Source organism: Bactrocera neohumeralis, chromosome 4 (assembly GCF_024586455.1).
Source record: "Bactrocera neohumeralis isolate Rockhampton chromosome 4, APGP_CSIRO_Bneo_wtdbg2-racon-allhic-juicebox.fasta_v2, whole genome shotgun sequence".
NCBI lineage: Eukaryota > Metazoa > Arthropoda > Insecta > Diptera > Tephritidae > Bactrocera > Bactrocera neohumeralis.
In genome coordinates, this window is record NC_065921.1 from 5,383,033 (window position 1) to 5,399,996 (window position 16,964).

At 36.5% G+C, this 16,964-nt stretch overlaps 1 protein-coding gene across 1 annotated transcript in view; it reads left to right on the top strand.

Annotated features, from left to right (window-relative positions):
• Nucleotides 1-16,964, top strand: part of LOC126757664 (uncharacterized) — an 85,280-nt gene that overhangs the window by 46,617 nt on the left and 21,699 nt on the right. Inside the window, exons 4-7 of the mRNA XM_050471751.1 lie at nt 11,790-11,935; nt 15,112-15,389; nt 15,620-15,814; nt 16,934-16,960. Of these exons, the coding sequence (XP_050327708.1) occupies nt 11,790-11,935; nt 15,112-15,389; nt 15,620-15,814; nt 16,934-16,960 (646 nt within the window). The remainder of the gene's footprint in view (nt 1-11,789; nt 11,936-15,111; nt 15,390-15,619; nt 15,815-16,933; nt 16,961-16,964) is intronic.

A 16,964-nucleotide genomic window follows, 5' to 3' on the forward strand; every position in this document is an offset into this window, starting at 1 on the left:
TAAAAATGCACCTCAGAGAGCTATGGTAGGTTATTTGAGTCGAATTTAACGTTTTATTTAATTGTGTATATCTTCAAAACCACTTATTTTAGCAATTTATCCTTAAATTTTCATTCTGCCACATTTGCTTTTATTGTTAAATTTTTGGATTTTAGATTTATTGATTTTTATTTTGTACATTTTGATGAGCTTTCGGTCGTTAAACGGCAGATTTGATGGTTCACTACATTTCTGTTTATTTTATAACTTTTGGTGTATATCTTTACTGCCTACAGTATTAAAGGGTTTGCCAATAGGAGCAGAACTTGTTAGCTAGATTACATGGCCTAACTAAGTTGGTACTAGGGAGTTGATAACGTAGTTTGGACGAATTTTTCACTCACAAAATGAGATTATCTATTATCCAGTACCAACTTTTGAAATTAATGTCATTTCATCCTAAGTAGTGGAGTATGACCACTGACTCAATCGGCCTAAATACACCGTTTTTGAGATATTGTTCTAAAATTTTGTACACGTTCTTTTCTACCCCAGAAGCTGCTCAATTGCCAGATTGACCAATATTGGATCACTATAGGGTTAGCTGCCTTGCAAACTGGTCAATTAAAATTTTTTTTGTCGGAATTATTTTTTTCATTTGTAAAGGGTTGCATTTATTTTTGTTTTTTAGTAGTTTTATATTTTTTGCAAATATAAATTTTGTCAATTTAGTATTCATTCATAAATCAAATTTTACATATTGGCCAACCCTGTAGAACTTAAAACACCAGCTGTTCGGAGGAACTCACCGTTGTTGTTTTTTATGACCGCAATGAATGATTAATTCATTTTGCTGTCGGTGCTCCTTGCTGTCAGCCTTTCCACAAACTACCTCAACCTGCACAACATTTATTTACAACCTGTCGTTTGTTGTTAAGTCTACCATCTCTCCCCGCTATTTCAAAATGCGGTTTAGTTTGTCTTTTCAACACCAATGGGAGCTCGTATCCTAAAAAAGCAGTAAATTCAACGGTATCAGAGTCAAAGCATACAACGGCCACCTCACGAGTCAACGGACAACAGTTTTGCTCTAACAAAAAAATACAAATACATATGTATATGTATAGGTAGATATGCATACACCTATGCACTCTTATATTCTTTTGACCTTTTATTTGCGTTGAGTGCTGAGTACCGTTGCGTATTGGTGCGCCGCCATTAGTCAGGCGTTGGCGTCGCTTACGACCACTTTGTGCGTTTACCGAAAGCGAAATTTAGAATAATTTCTTTGTGTTGTTATTTGGAACAGTGCGTTTTTGATTAAATACTACTTACAAATTCTACTGTTTGTGTATGTGTGTGTGTACGTGCTAGCATGAAGACATATCTACGACTTTGATATTTATCGCGTTTTTAATGAAATGTGTGGGACTCTGACGTCGCCAGTGCAATGACGTGTCTATTTACTGCTAATGTTAAAGTTTTCATTGTTCTCTAATTGTGGCTTTCGTCATTGTACTTCATTAAATTTCTTATTACACTATAACGGTTATGTTGGCAGGCACTATTATTGCGTTTTACAATGTCCTTACGATTATATAAATTTGTATATAAGTATATGTTAGGGTGTCCGTTTTTCCCAGTTAAAATTTTTTTTTGAAGTTTTAGGTTAAATCTTAATAAAGGATCCAACGAACATATGCGCTTTATTTTAAATTTTAAATAAATTATTTATCTTATATTTATTATGCGATAATTTGATCTTTTGCAATAAATTTTTTACTTCCAAAGAAGATTAATCTGCGACTTTGAAATTATTAAAATACAAAATTGTCCCCTCTACTAATAAGGTTTGAAAGTTTTTTTTTTAAAACATTTCTTTAAAATTTGTATGCAGTTAAAGTAACGTATCCAATGTATTATGTGTACTGAGAATTCATACAAGTGCATAATAGATTCTGTGTTGTTCATACGACATGGTGTACTATGTGAATACTCAGCTACTGAATCACTGAGCCTCAACGCATTTGATGTATAACTTTTAAAGAAGCCGTTTTATGGCAAATATTATTAAAATCTCTTTTGAGAAGGAAATTTTGTACCAGTATATACATTTTTCAAGGCTGCAGTTTTACTTATTTAATGCGAAATATATAAAAATTCCATGCTTTATGGCAAAATAAATGCAATTTAGGCACAGTTTAAATTGAAAAATAAAAAGCATCTTCTTATTGGATCCTTTCTTTTAGGTCAAAGACTGAAACGTCAGTGGCGTTCGAAAAAATCAGTTAAGAAATGACGGACACGCTAATGTACATACAAGTACATTATATGTGTTTTAGTAAATTAGTAAGGTATAATTATACATATTTGGTCATCATAAATTGGTACTCAAGAAGCATTCGGCATTTGAGCAGTAGTTGAATGTTTCTAAAATTTAATAGATTTATGGTACTATAGCTTACTCTTCCCTCAATTAAATTAAATAAAAGTGGTTCTAATAATCCATAGTAAATTTTTGGTGGTTAGCCTGCAAGCCATTTCTGCTGTTTTAACTTCACAAGTACTTAATATATCGATATTTTTATGGCTATATTTAATTCAGTCTAACACTGGTGATAATATCAATAGAAATAAACAAATATTTTAATTAACACAAAGTATGCTGACGAATTGTAAAAAATATCTAGAAATTGGTTAAGCCGTGGAAGTATAAGTTAATATTGTTGTACAGCTATAGTTGCTAGTTTGATTCTAATATCTATACTATAAATATATATTCTAGGTCGATATACCTATACTGATTAAGGATATCTTTATGAAATTATCACAAATCAGAAGAAGATCTTGTGATGATTCTACCTCAACTCCTTCCAGGCAAAGGCTAAAACCTCTACATTTAGGAGAAAGGTAACCTTACTGATAGCAAGTTCTTAAATGAACCTTTTGCGAGCTGCTCTGAGCTGGAAGCATCTTGTATCCACGCAAATACAGTATCTGCGTCCAACCATCCAGCAACCATGCTAAATTTCATAAAGATAGCGGAGCTTCAACTCGTTTTCAATACGATATGCTTTCTTGCAAATTCATCACTTTTAGGACTTCGTATGACTCCGATATGACCAGACGGCCATACAAGTATTATCACTATGGCCAGAAAGATTTACATTACTGTTATCCCAATATTCACTCCATTTTAATTGAAAGAAGCTTGCTTACAGAAACAGGAGTTAATAGAGAGCTTTTGATCAAAAGATTCCATAATCAACCCTCCTCCTGAGTAGGTCACTGCTTTCTTCCTCTTGAGGTTCCGAAATTCTCAAATACTCGTATGAGTGAAGAAATGAAACCACAGGAAGTTAGTTCAGCCACACAGTGCTATGTTTAAGATAAATATAGGGTAACATATATATAAATGATCAGGATGCCGAGAAGATTTAAAGTCTGTCTGTCCATCCGTCTGTGCAACTTGAGTAAAAATAGAGACATCTTGTTGAAACTCGGTATGTGGGTTTCCTTTCAAAAAAGGACGCGTAATCGGGCCACTGCCACGAAGAATTAAATTATGATATAAACTCTAGTTAAACACCGATGAATGCAGAAGCAAAGGCAAAAAATGATGAAAAAGTCGGTGTAGCTTCGCCATCTAATAAGTTTAATGTACATTTCTCCTAAACCACTAAAGCTACAAAAAGCAAATTCACCTAGCACAATTATTATAAGAACACTGTAAGAAATATGTCAAAATGGATGAAATCAGATGATAACAGGATGGGGAGAGAGCATATAACAGTAGTGTTAAAAGCTACTCATAGCGAGATAAATCAATAACTAAAAGCACCAAAGACATTAAACCTTACCGCTGAGATGGTAAGAGAGGGCTTTAAAGGAGCCGGGGTATAAATTGGAAGATGGGCCTGGCACGACCCTTTTTTAAGCGAAATCACATATCTCAAAATTCGCTCGACCTCTGACATTTTTATGTTACAGTGCGAAAATTTGCGAAATCGGACTACAACCACGCCTACTTTCACTTTCCAGTATACAAATCAAGAATCAATTAAAAAATAAGCATAAAACTTTGATCGAATAGTGCCTTTGACTAAAAATTTCCGATATCGAACCAAAAATGTTCAAGCCCCTCGGTACTGAATATGTGGACCCAGTGCATATGGTTGACTTTTCACCGAAAACATCGGTGAATATGTGAGATATATAATTGAAATTCAGAAATCATCCTTTCCTGACAATAGTATGTATGTGTGTCAAAAGTGGGTTGAATCGGGTGTGTACTTCCGTTATTCTACATATACCTTAAGTAGAGATTTTCGAACTTCCGGGTGACTTTACATATATCGCATATATTGGCTAATATGTGAGCTGTCTTAAAAAATGTACTTCTTTGTGCTTTGAATCGGGCGAAAATTCGTTCTAAGCGCTATATATGTAGCAAGCCTCATACATCTGAAGCTATTACACCGGCTTTAATTCTTATAAGTTCCAAGCGTATGAAATTTTCGGTTCCTTACTTGTTAATCTTAAACACAGTAAAATTGGTAGCTTTACTTTAGTAGTATTAAGCAAATACTGAAGAAGGTAATCTTTGAATAAATAAATGTTTCTTTCATGTAAGGAAAGAAATAATTTCAACCGGAAAAGTTTTCAGTTGAACAAATTGAGCATGAGATAAAAATAAACATTTTAAAGAATTAATTCTATTTCCAACATTCGATTTATATTTAAAATGCAAATTTGTTCGATAAAATTACAATGAAAATCCTAGCGTAATTGCCGCCTTTTAATAGAAATTAAACACCCGCAGAGCAACGATTTGATCTTGCGACGATTACAACAATTTCTCGTCATTTTAAACACGCTTAATACTCAAGCCCCACAGTGCACACACACACATGCGAACATGCACCAGCAGCTAGGACACTATTGTGCTCATATATAGGTAGATAGTGGCAGTACACTAGTGGGAGCGCATGCCACTGCGTATACTCAACACAATTTGTCGAGCAATTAATTTACAAGAAAAACCCATTTAAATATTAAATCAATAAAATGCACAGCACAAAGTGAAATATAAACAAAGACATACACATGCGTGTATGGAATTATAGCAAAATACAGTAGCGAGTGACTATGACTAAGGGGCAAAATGATTTTCCGCTTTATGTCACCACATTTCCGAGTGCAATCACGCTGCAAGTGGCAGCGCGAAAGTCATGCGGGTGGCAAGCAAGCGACTAATGGCAGCAACAAATCAGCTAGTGTATCACCAGTCAATGCGACTGTAGCGAGCATGAGTCAACGCACGGTGTCTTGGAATACCAACGGTACCAGCGCTCCCCTTAGCTCTTGTGCTTGATCATTTTATATGATTCCCTGAGTGTCTTTACACCGTTACTCTGCCATTTTAGCAGCAACACAGCAGCGTTTCCACTATACGCCAACTATTAGAGGTACATAGATGGTACATTGTAAACTACTTCCTCAATTCCTTCGAGTATTCCATACCTTCATCATGCAATCGTTGCTTTAGAGCTCACTTCCTTGTGGTCCCGTTGTCGTGCGCTTTCACAGCTCGTTTGCCACTTTATCGCGTTTGTTGCATATCTAAATTTATTTGCTTTCTTGTTGTTTTGTGTTGCCGCTGGCACTGGTATTCTCGCCTTTGACTTACCATCTTTGTTGGCTTCGCTAGCTGTGGCTGCCACAGTCACTCTTGGCACATCATTTATCATAAACATTGAACGTTCGATACTTACCCCTCCAGCGGTGTTTATATGCTAAAAGTTCGTGGCATTAAACGACTTTTTATGATTTTGTTCAAAGCGTTTCACTTATTAGTATCTTGCTCATGTTCGAAGCAGAAACTTGCTGGTTATTATCTATACATTGCTGCCACTCCTCTGTAATGCCACATTAAAGTTATTGAGTCTCTCAGTTTGCTATAAATTTTTCAGCATCCGTCTGACTTTGTTGGCGTGCTGCTTATCAACAAAATTTCTAACAGCGAACGAGACAGTTATTATATAGTGGTACAGTTGTATGAGCTCGTGAATACATATGTAAGTCGTTGTTATCCGTCTGGTATTGGCCACTCTCATTTGACTCTCGTAATTTATGACTGTTGGCTTCGCTGTTTTAAAAAGTGAGCAATTTATGTGCAACACTTGCTGCTGTCGCTTTTGCGATTTCCACGATTTCCACAAGTGTTGACATTCACAAGTACAGCTTCGCGTGGAAATTGAGCGTACGTGCGCATAACCACTTGACAGCACCCTGTCAGAACTCAGAAAGGTAATGTGTGAGAAAACAAGTGTTTGCCATTGAACACGAGTGCGTTGATCGTCGTGGTTGAGTGGCCTCAGTGTGTTGCTTTCAATAAGTCAGTTGCTGTTTAAATCTCTTCTGTGAAAATATCGTAAAAAAAGGTACTCAGAAGTTGCTCCAATTTTTATTGCAAATATAGGGAAGCTTCTATCCACTTCCATCTATTGAGTAGTCGAAAAAGTATTTTCGTACAACTAATCAAATTTCAACTAATTTTTTATATTTATAAAGGACTTTAATGAACCAAATATGTACCACTTTGGTCGACCACTTAATGCCATTTTTCTGCCAGAGACATTATTCCATCAGTGTAAAATTTTTCTTGTTTCTCGGCGAAAAACTGCGTCAAGTAATTTTCACAGACTTCTCTTGAAGCCAATTTTACTCCATTAAAGGAGTTCTGCATTGACCGAAACAAACGTTAGTCCAATGGTGCAAGGTCAGGGCTATATAGTGAAGGTATCAAAACTTTCCAGCCAAGCTCTCCCAGTTTTTTCCGAGTCAGCAAAGACCTGCCTGGCCTAGTGTTGTCCTGATGGGAGGCGAAACCCTATCTGTTGATCAGTTCTGGCCGTTTTTTCAATTGCTTGCTTCAAACTCATCAGTTGTTGACAGTAAAATGTAGAATCAATTATTCGACCAGGCTGGAGCAGCTCATAGTGGATGATTGCTTTCCAATCTCACCAAACACTCAGCATAACCTTTCGAGGCGTCAATCCTGGCTTTGCGACCAGTTTTTATGAATTTTAAGTTCCTGAATGGAAATTCCATATTTAATACTGAATTTTCAGTTGATTATAAATAATTAACATTTTCTTCATTAATATCTCAAATACTTTAAAAGGTGCCAGTAGAAGAAAACGAATCCAATAAGAATACAATAGTACCTTTCTTTCCAAGCCGCCCAGCTTTATAGCTCCCTTTCTAGTTTATACTATACGCTAGTTTTATAATGACAAACACATATTCAAGTGTTTACCCTCACAACCCCCTTAGTCCCTATATGTGTATTTAAACTCAAGATAAAGCTGCAGCGTTACTTCTTAAATGCATTTACGACATTGGTTTACGCGTCAGTTGCTTGAAGTCCCCGTTGTACACACTAGGGAAATTGAGATTAAGTGCAGTGACCAAGTGTGTTTGTAGCTCCAGCAACAATGGAAAGGCACAATGTACACGCGCACACATTACCACAAGCGAAAGGCAGACATATTTGCTTGGCCTTATGGCCATGGGAATCTCATCGTACTGAAATCAATTGAGCCATCTGCCAGACGTTGCACCTGTTCGGGAGCCACCAGCCATAAAAATATATATGTTAGCACACGTATGTGTGTGTGTGTGTGCCAATGTGTTAATATTCATATGTGTATTTTGTTGGCATTGTCTACCTGAAGTTAAGTGTTTCCTTCACTCTGCTTTCACCCCCATTCACGCTGATGAGCCCTTGGGGAATACCGTTTCAGCCCGATGACTGAGTAAGTGTCGTTACCTTCAGTGAAAATACTCATCGCTCTTCGCATACGCATGCCACTCGTTGAAATTTTGTTGCTGAATATACGACGATTTTAGTGTCGAAGATCTTGTTGCTTCCACTGTCAACTTAATTGTGTTCGTTAGTGCTGTTGTTGTGAGTTGATTTGTGTATGATAGTTGTGCATGTTGGCTGGAGGATAGACACTTACCAACAACAAGTCGATATGCTAACGCAAACATTTGTATGTATGCCCGCCGTGAAGGGCCATTCCTTTGGTGTTGCAAATGTGGGCTTGACATTTCATTCGCTGTCAACCAGTTAATTAAGTCAATTAAAAAATATTGGCATTCTCAACGTGTTGGGATAAGCGTGAAAGCCACTCTATTCAATTGTATACATCAAATGAAATTAACCGTAAAAATTGCGCGTGCATGTGTGTGTGTGAGTATACGTGTGGCAATGTATGAGTTTAATGAGGGCATTGTGTCTGGTTATTAACTTTCCCCAGCGCATGTGTGTTTGTTGTTTAATTCTTATTTCGACGCGTCTGTATCTGGACTATATTTCGCCTGTATGTGCGTAGAAATGCTTTGCTTTCTGTTTATTTTTTTGTTGTGTCTACAACTGTACAATATGTTATGTGCTACTGACAATTCTAATTTATTTTGGCTTTATTTGTGGTTGTTGTTTCTTTTATCTGTAGCTCGTAAATTTTTTATAACCACTGGGATTAAGTGGTCATTTTCCAGTGAATTTGTGCTTTTCTCTTCAGGCAAAGCATGTGGCTTACATTGAAATGATAATCTAATAAAATGGTTAATGAAATTATTGTGCGCTTAAATTAAATAAAATGTCCGGCTGTCATTCTTGGATTTCTGGGAGCTCTAAACTTATCATTTAAATACTTAATTATGCGGATTTCAGATTAAAGTTTATTTAATTTAATTGCTGAATGGTTTTTATTTGAAGTTTTCTTGTTCTCATGAAGAAGACGTGTGGGTGCGAAATTCACACTACAGAATGTGAAGAGAATACTCGCTTAGAGGATTAGACAAAATAGTGTCAACTTAAGTTTGAGTTTAGTGAGCTGCTGCGTTCTTACTTCAGCGGGCGAATAGGTATACATTGTGACAAAAAAGTACCCAAAAAATATTTAATTATTCATCAATATTTATTTTCTCGCCTTCAAAGTAATCCCAATTAGATGTAATACTCTTATGCCAACTATTTTTCCAGTTCCCGGAACACTTTTCACTAGCACTTTTTGGAATGGCCTTCAGCTCCTTCAGTAAATTTTTTTATATCTCTTCGATCGTCTGCGGTGCGGCTATTTCAGTTTGGGGAACAAGAAAGAATCACACGATTGATCGATGGTTTTCATTGTGTTTTTGGCTTTAAATTCGGACACAATCTTGGTTCGATGCGATGGTGCAATATCATCGTGTAAAATCCATAAATTCTTCCTCCACAATTCTAGCCGTTTTCGAGGAATGTTCTCACGCAAACGCTTCAATACGGCCAAGTATTACTCCTTATTGGCCATCTCTCCCTCCGGAACTAATTCACGACGCAGCAAACCCTGAAATTTTGAGCGGCTTTGGCGTGATTGTTTTGGTTTCGGCTTGTTTTTTCCGTGTTTTCATGTAAAAATTACATATCCATGTCTCATTTTGGTTGTAAATACAAAATTTGAAAAAAATTTTTTCTTCGATATTTATATTGTTAAAATCGCAAGGCATTATTGACTTAAGCTGCTGTAAACAAATAGGTTGACAGATCGCGCTTATGTTTGGCGCAGTAATTAAGGACATTCCTACCAACTTAACCAAATAAATTTTTATGAAATATAATTTTAAATACAATTTCTGGGTGCTTTTTAGCCACAATGTATATCACTAAATGCAGCTGCAGCTTTTATTTGACAAGAAATCATCCTGAAGTTTTGCATGGATTATTGACCAAGGCAACGACATAATCTCTTACTAAATTGTTGCGACCAGGTCTTCTACGACGGTGCGTTCTCGTTGCCAGCGCACACATTCAAAGAATGTGTGTTCAGCGTCGTCTTCTGTCGCGTCGTTGTATAGGCATGACGTCTCTTCGACTTTTCCCATTCTGTGGAGGTACATTTTGAAGTATCCATGACCGGATAACAGCTGGGTTGTGTAAAAATCTACTTCTCCAAATTTACGGCTTGTACATGAGCCTAGATTTTTTTATACGCCAGTCATATAAACTGACCCATCAAAAATTATGGAAAGTTTTCTATTTTCTACTAGTAATGTGTATTGTATTGCATTCAGTACAACTGAAGTTAAGGGGTTTTCTTGTAAAACTTGAAAAAATTTTACTTATGAAAAATGGACGTCATCTTCTAAAACATTTGGTGTAAGGTATATAACAGCTGAAAAGACAGTGCGTGGCCATCATTCTAATACTGCATCTGTAGTAATTATAATATTAATTATAATAAAACTTTGATTGACTTAAGCCGCCCCTAAGCTATGTACTAAACTTCTGCGCTCACATTTTATACTCACAATTTGTGGACAGATTTCATTTTAACTGGCACAAGCCACACGTTCTAGTTTATAAATATGTTTATCTTCAAGCTAGAAGCATTAAAGCCATTAAAAATGTCATTACGCAGTGCCAACAGCAACAGCATCAGTCTCAGCGCCTTTTATCCTTGTCAACGCCGTGAGCGTGGATAAGTATCAACAAACATCAAACGAGAAACAGTTATACAAATAACGAAATTAGCAACTAAATTAAAAAGAAATTGCTGCTATTCGTTTAATGCACCGCCGTCCGCTCGTAGCAATCAAGCGAGAATAATAAAGTCGAGATGGTCGAGAGGACGATGCTGTAAGCAATCAAGCAACGCCACCCATTGCGCCCGCCTTTTAGCCACAATGAGCTGTTTGGTAGCAAAACGAACGCTTTTCAATTCATTGAGCATCATTCTGCGCCTCATTGAATTCTCACGCTCATTCATTCGTTTTAATTAAATTTTTAAGCACACAAACAAAAACCACTTGCACACTTTTATGTGACTTTCGTTTTAACCGCGAAATACTTGCTAGCCATTTTGTAACAAATAGTTACAGGAGTACAAGCACTTGTTGAGTTTCTGTAAAGATTTTGGGGGACCTCAAGTACTGCTGGTGCAAAAGAATTATGATACTGGCTTCTGTGCCAGTTTATTTCACAAGATATCTTCACGAAATTTGACACAGAAGGCAACCTGCAATCCACCGAATAAAATGTTCAGATCGGATTACTATAGCATATAGCTGTCATACAAACTGATCGATCAAAATTAAGATAGAGATCTTCTTATGGCCTTTTATAATATAAGAAACACACCTGTGAAGTGTATTATAGCTTCGATACGGCAGAAGTTGTTGTTTTGTTATTGTTGTATGTAAATAAATCACTTATGCGTAGTAAATATGTTATTGTTGTAGCAATTACTGCTTCAAATTACATTTGTATCATGTAACCCCAATAACCTATGTTTTCGTTGCTAATACCAATTCAAAACATCCCCCATCCCTCCCTTGAAAATTCTTACTTTTTTCCACAATCCTCTAATTTGTGTGGTTGTTCATCGCACTATTGTGTCAAACAGCTCTTGCCCTCAAGATCAGCAACCGTTAGCTCGGTTGCGTTTAAAACATTGTAATCGGATTTGTCGTGGCAGCTCGTATTTTATTCATTCACCCTCTCATACATAACTAGCAAAAGTTATGTACATACATACATATCTATGCATCTGAAGGTATTTGCTTGCATAGTCATCTAGTTTTGCGGCGTCATTCTCTTCTGCTTCTCGCTTTTTTATTGTTCTTTAGCCTCTTAGCTCGTCCGTTCGCTAGCCTGCTTCCCTGCTCCCTTGCAACCCAGCATCCATGCATCTCTGCATCCTTTGTGTTTCTGTGTGACGCTTGTAGTTTGTGGCAAAGAGTGGTAATTGAATTAATTTAAGTTACAGGGTTGTCCAGGATGTCGCCGGCAATAGTGAGGCAATCATTTTAGATCGTCTATCGCCCAGCACACAGTACTCGATAGCGGTGACGGCCATTTGGCTTGGCAAGAAGTATCGCAGCAGACAGATCATATTTCGTACATTGGGTAAGTAATCATCAAAATACTTATTTGAGCACACATTATATTTCTGTCTGTAAGTAAATATACATTTTGACATAAATATGCAAGGGCTGACAAAAGAAATTCGACACCAAAAGGGCACACTAAAGTTTTTTGCCTTAAGTTGGACAATTCCCTTAGGTTTATTTCTTATGTATATTTAAACACAACAGTGGTGGCCAAAAAAATATATATATATACATATGTATATATTATAATGCAAAATATGAATTTATTGTTGCTTGGCAAGTTGTGTGTTTGCCATGTGCTTTTGGTTATAATTAAAATGAATTTTATTGAATATAAAAATATTTGAAGGATTTATATTTATATATGTACTACTGTGGTCAAATTGAAAGGTGAATTTTTAATTCATACTTCGCGTGTTTTTCGAATCGGTAAATTTTTTTCTGTAAGTTGATAGTATTGTTAGTGACATCTATGCTAAATTTTACGTCAAAATATTTATTATTATTAAGATACGCGTCGTTTTGTGAGGCTCTAAAAGTTTTTACTATGTCTGAATTTATGGAACAAAGAAGTGCGATTAAGTTTTGTTTGCGGAATGAATCTTCGTCTGCCGAAACGTTGAGGATATTGCAAAAAGCATTTGGGTATCAAACTCTGTCTTTTAAAAATATATACAGGTGGTATAACGAGTTCAAATCCGGTCGTAAGAGTCTTGAGAAAAATGTGGTATCAAATCGGCCATAAACATCAGCTGATGAACATCACGTCAAACAAGTCAAAGAAATGGTGCAAAAAATCGTCGATTTACTATTAGAGACATGGCTGATAGTTTGGGCATATCATTTGGATCGGTGCAGGTGATTTTGAAAAACGAATTAGGCTTGAGAAGAGTTAAATCTCGAATGGTTCTTAAAACTCTTAATTTTTTTGAAAAACCCGTCGTGTTGACATCTGTGAAACAATGCTTTCTCACTATCAAAACGTAATGAAACGCATCATAACTGCAGATGAGACTTGGATCTACGCTTACGATATACCGAAACAACCGATCAATCGAGCGAATATCGTGCTAAGGGTGAGCCGAAACCGAAAAAACCACGTCAAAGCCGCTCAAAAATCAAGGTGTGGTGCATTATGAATTCCTTCCGCCGGGCCAAACTTTCAACAAGGAATATTATTTGAGCGTTATGTGCCATTTAAGTGAAGCTATTCGACTCAAGAGGCCAGAATTGTGGGCCGAAAACTCTTGGTTTTTGCACCACGATAATGGACCATCTCTTAGCGCATTTTTTCGTGATCCACCGTTTTCACCTGATTTACGTTCGTGTGACTTCTGGCTGCTCAGCGAACTCAAAAGATCACTCCGAGGACACCGTTTTGACACAATTGAGGATATAAAAGCTGAATCGATGAAGGCTCTGATGGCCATCATGATGGAGGATTTTTCCAAATGCTATGTTGACTGGAAGATTCGTTGGCGTAAGTGTATTGCAGTGGGAGGGGATTACTTTGAAGGAGATGAAATGGATTTGAAAGAATAAATAAAGATTGTAAAAATATATCAAAATTCACCTTTCAATTTGATCAATTTCGTTATTCCGAAACATCAGTAGTCTAAAATCCTAAACAATTGACTCCTCTCCAAAATTAATTTTTAAGAAAGCAGACGACGTCGGCGTAAGTCATTGCGTGTTGTGATCATTATGCATATTGTTTTAATTTAATTTGGGCTGAAATTGTCAGGATTTTTTCAACCTCCAAATAGTAAAAAAAAACGGAAATTGTAGTTAAATTCTCCAGAGTTTCCAAAACAAAATTTATTGTGCTAAGTTGGTAGACTATGCTTAATTATTTTACCAAATTTGAGCGCGATCTGTCAACTGGTTTGTTTACAGCAGCTGCTTAAGTCGGTACACCTCAGTAGTGCGTTGCGATTTTCACAAAGGATAAATATACGGAAAAAAGAATTTTGTATTTCTATTAAATTTCGTATGCGGAATCGTTGCGAATGTTGGAATAGGCTTACGGTGGTTCACAAAAACACTACCCTATGAGTGGTAAAAAGACTTTAAAAACGGACAAGAGATCGTTGAAAATACGCCTCGTTCTGAGAATCTGCGAAAAGTGGAGGATATGGTGCTTGAAAATCCTTAAGCAAATGTTAGAGAAATGGTGAGAGAGTTCTGCATCTCTTGCGAGTCCGTTCGAATGATTTTGGTGGATATTTTGAGTATTAAAGCTGGATTTTTTTTCAAAAAGAGTACGATTGTGACCGAATTTAAAGGCAAAAATTAACGCCATTGATCAACCACGGTATTTACTAACTTAGAAATAGAGAACAAAGTAGTTCCACTTTTGAAGTGTAAATGTCATCTTCCCTATCACTTAAGACATATTTGGACTGTTTTAAGATTCCAACTAAGTAAAGACCCACGATTAGCTTTTATAAGTAAACTAAAGTGATGTACTGCCACGAAAACTTTAAATAACATCACAACTGAAAATTTTACGATTTTTCTTATCTTTATTTTTCCCTTAAACCAATTAATGTCGATAAATGTATAAAAATACTTGTGTATAAACTATTTTGTATGTACTAATCCAAAAATGGCGTTCTATAATAAACCGCTACGCAATACGAAAATACTACGCTTTAAATAAGCAATAAAAATTGGCTTATATATAATATAAATAAATGAAAATAAATAAAATAGTAAGTGTAAATGCTTTATCGAGTATATGCAATAAGAGGTTCACATATCTCTGTCCCAAAAATTTTTTGAGTATCTGCGATGTTGAATTTTGTTTGGCCATCATTGTACTTTGAGACACACACTTTATTATATAGACAATCACATATATATTTATATATTACATATATATAAATAGTTAGTTGTAATAGAATATTTGAGAACTTTATCAACTTGTATTCGAGTACATCAATAATAAAACTAATCGAATTTTTGCCTTTTTCCCAAATGTCCTATTCAATCATTCATATTTCCACTTTTCTCTTCTGCAATTTCGTTGTTTTACACCCAAATGCGACTGGTTGGTATGCGCCTGTATTTGTGTGTGTGTTTGCGACAATTGCTCATCCAACTGCATGGCACGCGAACACCAATGTCAATGTACGAAAAACAAAATGGAAACGTTACAAAAATGCGGCACAATCAAAACAACGCTTTCAGATATGCCCAAGACATCGTCACAGCAGGACTACGCGCCCGGACACACGGCCGGCGCGCTGGGAAGCCAAAACAGCGTTGGCAATGTTAATGCGGGTATCGCCGGAGGTGGTGCGCCTGGTGCGGCCGGTGGAAGTGGTGTGGGGGTTGCTGGCACCGGGCTTATCGGCGGCAATCTGGCTAGCGCAGCGGCAGCAGCGAACGGTAATGGCACGTATGGAGACGATGTAACGTCAACAGTGACGAATACAATGGCGCAACGGCCACGTGAATTGCCAACGGTAAGTGTGTGTTAAGCCGTGCCAATTTATTAGTGTATTTGTGTATATATGTGTGTGTGTGTGAGTGCAATTTGAAGTGTGAATTGCAAAAGTGTGTTTGTTCTTACTTGATTTCATTTATTCAATTGGTGTAATATCAATTTCGCAGAATTTATTTAGCTTGTTTGTGATCTTTCCGCTTAACTGAATTTAATCTATTGTTTCTCTCTGGTTCTCTCACTCTCACTCAGATACGCGGCGTTGAAATCGGCATTGTGCTTATTGTTTTGATGGTGTGGGCTGGTGCTATAGCGCTATTCTTCAATCGTTGGGGCAAAATTCGCATGCTGTTGCCCTATCAACCGGACTACAAGCACGAACAGCTGAAGGTACCCGGCACCGGGGTGTGCACTGGCGCTGGCTGCAACGGCCAACATTCGCATCAGGTATGATTTGTAGGCATTTCTTTAAGCGTTCAAATACACCTTTCATGCCTTGGTTTTGCATTTTGGTTGCTAGCGCGTGATTGCGTACCAGGTGCGTGCCTCATTAGCCACCTTATGCTGTTGAATACGAAATGAGAGCTCATGCTAGTGAGTGTTTGACCTTAATAGAAGCAAAAATTCGGAATTTCCTATAAAATATTTATTACATAAGCGAGTGCGGTTTCCCAAAAACAAAAATAACAAATTTTTATAAAATCGAAAATATCGGAAAAATATTAAAACAACACATTTTTGAAAATAGTAAGGAAAAATTATTTAAAAATTGTAGAACGCAAAGCATGCGTGTCAACGAAGTGCCACACGGCGTATACGCAACTTACCAACACACAGTGCTACACGGCGTATACGCAATACAGCACATCTGTGTTAACGTAGGCTTTACAACCTTTTTGTGATTATTTTGGTAGATTTGTGAACTAAACAACAACAACAAATAAAGTGCTGTAGTATTTTTTGAAAACTTAGCGACAATTGTCTGAGTTTGCTTGGAAGAGGAGCCTAAGTCGCGTTTAGGAAGAAATCAGGCAGTGAAGTGATCAAGTTGTATGTATAAAAGATTTATTTGTTATAAAATTCTGGTTTAGCTATGTAATAACTAAATTATAATCGATTTTTTAAAGGTTAAATCAAACTTTTTATATCTCGATATACGCTCTTCTTCCATGCGAACACAACTGTTAACGTCCAAACTAAAGTTTCCACTTTAATGAATATAACAACAACGCAAATATATTTCTACTAGCTCACTAATTTAGCATAAATAGTTCCAACTACCAACTTTCCGATGTGGCAACTTACATGCGAACGTGCTTAGTTTTAGTTACTACTCCATTCACTTAGTTATGTACTTCTCTTATATAGAATATAAATGTGTACATAGTCTCTTATGTATTAGCGAACACTTCAGCTCTCCTCTCACTCATACCCAACTGTGTTTTTTCGCATTTAAGCAAAACAATAAACTATCAAATGTTCATCAACTAAACATAGTACTAACCAACTCACGGCTTTAACTGAAATAACATTTCTTTACTGTTGTTGTATTTTATATATTTTTAGAACCTACACCCAGATATATTCGTAAAGGTAT